Source organism: Sphaerodactylus townsendi, linkage group LG05, assembly GCF_021028975.2.
Source record: "Sphaerodactylus townsendi isolate TG3544 linkage group LG05, MPM_Stown_v2.3, whole genome shotgun sequence".
NCBI lineage: Eukaryota > Metazoa > Chordata > Lepidosauria > Squamata > Sphaerodactylidae > Sphaerodactylus > Sphaerodactylus townsendi.
The window spans coordinates 133,310,162-133,315,109 of record NC_059429.1 but is presented as its reverse complement, the minus strand read 5'-3'; the positions used below and the strand labels follow the sequence as shown (position 1 = coordinate 133,315,109).

Sequence of the window (4,948 nt, the reverse complement as noted above, 5' to 3'; positions counted from 1 at the left end):
CATTCCAGCCGTTCCACCGAGCCAAACTGGGGCAGAGCTATTTGCAGGAATGACGTCAGCAGCCGTTGCCCACGCGAGCTCAGATGGTGCCTGGGAGAGAAGGAAGTCTATCTGCCGGCTGGGCCCGTTGCCTATTTTGGAGGCCAGCGTTTTTGAACTTGAGCTTGTAGCCACTGGGGGACTGGGCTGGCCCACTCAGGAATTTCCCAAGCCCCTCACTTGAGCTGACAGCTTTTGCCTCTCTTTATTGGCACAAGCAGGATCAGGGGAGCTAACAGCAGCCGTAATATCACAATTTGGACATTAAAACAATCGCATATGCGTACGCGTGTGTGTGCATGTATGTATAAAAACTTTGAAATTCAAGTGAAATGCTGCCAATTCTTTTAAACAGACTAAGCTCTTTGCATTTCAGTTTCTCTAGTTTTGCACTTGGCCTTCCCATTTTGTTACTAACCTGCAGAAGTCCCCTGTGGAAATGAATTTACACGACCCCTGGGAGCAGGATATGGAAACAAAATGAATGCATTTGTAAACGGCCTGACCTCCTTGCTTGGAAGCCATGCCCAGTGACCTCAGACCAGAGGTGGGATCCAGCAGGATCTCACAGGTTCCCAAGAGTAGGTTACTAATTATTTGTGTGTGCCAAGAGGGGGTTACTAATTGGTGATTTTGCCACGTGATTTTTGCCTTCGTTACGCTCCTCCTCTCAGCAGTAGCACGCAGAACTTGAAGCAGTCTAGCAGGAGGTGCACCAGCGTGCGTGGCAGCCTGCGCCTGTGTGCATTTGTTTCCCGCCCAAGGACCGGTGCAGCAGCTGCGTCCTTGCCACAGCCCCGCCAAGAATGCCCCGCCCCTGGAATGCCTGGCCGCATCCCCATTGTGCCCCGCCCAGCCCCATTGGCGCCACAGTTTGAATCCCACCACCATGGGAACCTGTTACTAAAATTTTTGGATCCCACCACTGGTTACAACGTTGGACTACTATGAAGGAGCCCCCGTCCCAATCCTCCCTGATGTAACAGAAACTCACCTGGTGACCTGGGCCACTCACATACACTTAGGGTGACCTACCTGAGAGGGTCGTTGTGAGAATAAAATGGGGGAGAAAACGACGACATAAGCCGCTCTGGGACCCCGTCGAGGAGAGAGGTAGAATATAAAAGAAGTAAATGAATTAAAATAATTCGGGGAAATCTCCAGGACCCAGCCAGGAGTTGGTGACCCTACCACTGGAAGTTCAATAGACATTTGTCCTTCAGCATAACACCCCACCAAAGTTGTTCAAATGCTACCGACCCCAATAATAAACTTCTTTCTTCCGGGCGGTTCTGAAGACTGCGTCAGGATGCAATGTGCCCAAGAGACTAGGCCAAAACTGGACTATGTGTAACCCCCATGCTCAGAATGGGTTGACCCAATAAGGGGTGGAGACTCAAAGCAGCAGAAGGCTGCAGAGCTCTTTGGAGGAGACGAGGCTACCAGACTCGGACCTTGGTTTGCATAAGCCCTTAACACCTTGTTAAGGTAGCTGCAATGTTGTTGGGAACTACTGGTAAGGTAGTTGTTTATTTTTGCTATGTTGTAAATGGTGGAGTTTATTGTTCCAGGGCTTCTTTTTGTGGTTGTAATGGGTGAGAGTTCTCCTGGAAACCTTAGAATATAAGAACATAAGAACAAGCCAGCTGGATCAGACCGGAGTCCATCTAGTCCAGCTCTCTGCTACTCGCAGTGGCCCACCCAGTGCCTTTGGGAGCTCACATGCAGGATGTGAAAGCAATGGCCTTCTGCTGCTGCTGCTCCTGAGCACCTGAACTGTTAAGGCATTTGCAATCTCAAATCAAAGAGGATCAAGATTGGTAGCCATAAATCGAATTCTCCTCCATAAATCTGTCCAAGCCCCTTTTAAAGCTATCCAGGTTAGTAGCCATCACCACCTCCTGTGGCAGCATATTCCCAACACCAATCACACGTTGCGTGAAGAAGTGTTACCTTTTATTAGTCCTAATTCTTCCCCCCAGCATTTTCAATGAATGCCCCCTGGTTCAACCTTCATCATGTTGAATCCTGTTCATCAAGCCCTTGGAGTCTTCAGGAGCCAACCCACTTGCAAGAAGAAATGGACCTGGCATTACAAGACTGTAACTAGGAGGACTTGAAAATGCAACCTGAACAGGACCTTGAAGTGTGATGTTAAATGTTGATGTTATGTGTTAAGAAAGTAAGCCATATTGTTTTTAAAATTTGTTGTTGCAAACTCATTCCAAGTTCTGCCCCACAGAACCCACAGATAGAGGTTACATATGAAGGTGAAGAAATGGGATTATGTGTATAAGGATAGGTTTAAGATTTAGGGGCAGAGATTGGGTTGGTGTAGGGATAGGGTTGGCGCAGGGGCTTTCTTCCACGTGGCATGTAAAGGCCGATATGAGAGACACCAGTTACCAACCCTGACTATGTGGGCCCGCCCCCGCTGAGAGATCCTACGGGGAACCACTAGTAGTGATCAGAGCAGCACATGCAGAGATTTTTCCTCGGTCAACACCCCGCTCATCATCTTCATCAGCATTTTGTTAGGAATGAGAATCCTATTCGCACCAAATCTGGTTAATTCCCACCACGAATTTCCCACCACGAATTTCTCCCCAGGTTTCGTTTGGAAACTTTCACTGGCATGAATTTAGCCGAATTGCCAAAAATACCAACAGGAAAGTTTTGACTAGCTCAGCCTAGATATAAGTAATTCACGAGGCAAGCTATGCTAAGGAAAGGAAAGCAAAACCAAACAAAAAGAACCTCATTTTCTTCCTAGAAGCAATTATTTGTTGCCAGAGGGAACCAGGCAAGGGGCTATTTTTGAAACGGCCTATAAAAGCGCCAAAGCTCAGAAGCAAACCAGGGTCACCCCTGGCTAGTATTTGGATGGGTGGCCTCCACAGAATATCAGGCAAACCGCCACCAAATGTCTCTTGCCTTGAAAACTCTATGGGCTCACCATAGGCCAGTGGAGACTTGATGGCACTTTTCACCACCAACATAAAATTAGAACATTTTATTCAACCCTTATGGCTGTCCCGCCTCCAGGTTTTACCTTTACAGATAAGAAACTGAGGTTGAAAGTCTAAGGTTGCCAACTCCAGGTCAGGAAAATTTTGGAGAATTGAGGAAGGCCCCGGGGCAGTCAGGGTTTTAGAGGGAGGGTCTTTAACAAGGTATAGGGCCATAAAGTATAGGGCGAAACAGGGATTTCAGCCCATGCCGCTTAGATCTTAGTCTAGCTTGCTAACTTCTACACTACACATCGCTATAAGCATTTCCCATCTCCCTGTGATGTCACGGGGATGGTTCTGAGCATGAGCAGAGTGCTTTTCCCTTGCCGGTAAGCTGCCGGCTGGCCTTGAAAATCTGCTGGAACTACAACTGATCTCCAGGTGGCAGAAATCGATTCCCCTGGAGGAAGCGGAGAGCCGGCGTGGTACAGCGGTTAAGAATGGTGGACTCTAATCTGGAGAACCGGGTTTGATTCCCCGCTCCTCCACCTGAGCAGGAGACTCGAATCTGGTGCACCGGATTTGTTTCCCTGCTCCGCATGAAGCCTGCTGGGTGACCTTGAGCCAGTCGCAGTTCTCTCTGAACTCTCTCGGCCCCACCTGCCTCACCAGGGGTCTGTTGCAGGGAGAAGAAGGGAAGGTCTTCGTAAGCCACTTTGAGACTCCGGGGTATAAATCCAAACTCTTCTTCTTTTTCTTTTGACGGTAAACCATTTGGTATTATACCCTGCCCAAGATTGTCTGTCTGTCTGTCTGTCTGTCTGTCTGTCTGTCTGTCTGTCTGTCTGTTTGTTAGATTTAATATACCGCCCTATCCCCGGAGGGCTCAGGGCGGTGCACAATATAAAACATCATATATAAAAACATCCTATATAAAAACATAAATACAATATAGACAGCAATTATAACCCAGTTCCTCGAACCCCGAACCCCTCCCTAGGCGCCACTCCTAAAGCCTCCAGGAATTTATCAGCCTGGAGTTGGAGAAACGTGGCCTCGAACCCGGGCCCGGCTGATTTCCCAAACTCCCCTTACCTTCAGCAGCCACTGGGTGTTGTTCTCCAAGACCCTCTCCAGTTGCTGGACTCTCTGCAGAGAGTGGTCAGCCACGGTCCGCAGCAGAGAGCCGAGGGGGGCGTCCTGCTGGAGGGTGTTGACATCGAAGGTTTCCCCGGGATGCCGGCAGGGGGGCAAGTCGGCCTCTGGCAGGACGAAGGTGTAACTGCAGCGCCCGTGCTGGACCCGGTGGGACCGCCGGCGGAGACCTCCCTCTACCGCCCTCCGCTGGCTGCCCTCGACCCAGACGGTTGCCAGCAGGGTACCCAACACTTGGAGAAGGAGAATCCTCCACATGTTTCCAGGAGATTCCCCACGCAGGCTTGGGGGGCAGAGGCTGCCGGGAAGAATGAATGGCTGACCTTCCTTGGCCTCTTGCTCCCCAGCGCCAGGTGGCAGAAGCTGCAGGGGGCTCCGGTTTTCCTTTGTGAGACACAACACAGCGGCTCGGCTCTCTCTTCTTCCAAATCCGAGCCAGATAGCCCTTCCCCTTGGCCCGGCCCTCCTCCCCTTCCCAGCTCTTTCTAGCAGCCCCCCAAGCCCTTTCGAAAACACACGAGGTTGGCCCTCGCAGCAACTTCTAAAACAAACAACAGAACATTTCGAGGCTTTCTCGCCGCCACTCTCTCCTTCCCATCCCACTGTAGGGGCTCAAGTTTCAAATGGGAGGTCAGGACACACTCACAGCCAAGACAACGGCGCTTTCTGAAGGCCTAGGAACAAAACTCAGATTGGCTCAGGGATCAGATGCCGTCGATCCACCAGTATTCTGTACGTACTACGCAGGGCAGGCCTCTGGTAATTGGGAGATCCCTCAGGAAGGCACACTTGGTAGCCCCCTT

The 4,948-nt window shown here is 50.4% G+C and overlaps 1 protein-coding gene across 1 annotated transcript in view; it reads right to left on the bottom strand.

Moving 5' to 3' along the window:
- Positions 1-4,697, bottom strand: part of ANGPT4 (angiopoietin 4) — a 59,314-nt gene extending 54,617 nt beyond the window's left edge. Inside the window, exon 1 of the mRNA XM_048497936.1 lies at positions 4,086-4,697. Coding sequence (XP_048353893.1) covers positions 4,086-4,403 — 318 coding nt within the window. The 5' untranslated portion in view covers positions 4,404-4,697. The remainder of the gene's footprint in view (positions 1-4,085) is intronic.
- Between the last annotated feature and the right edge of the window lie 251 nt (positions 4,698-4,948).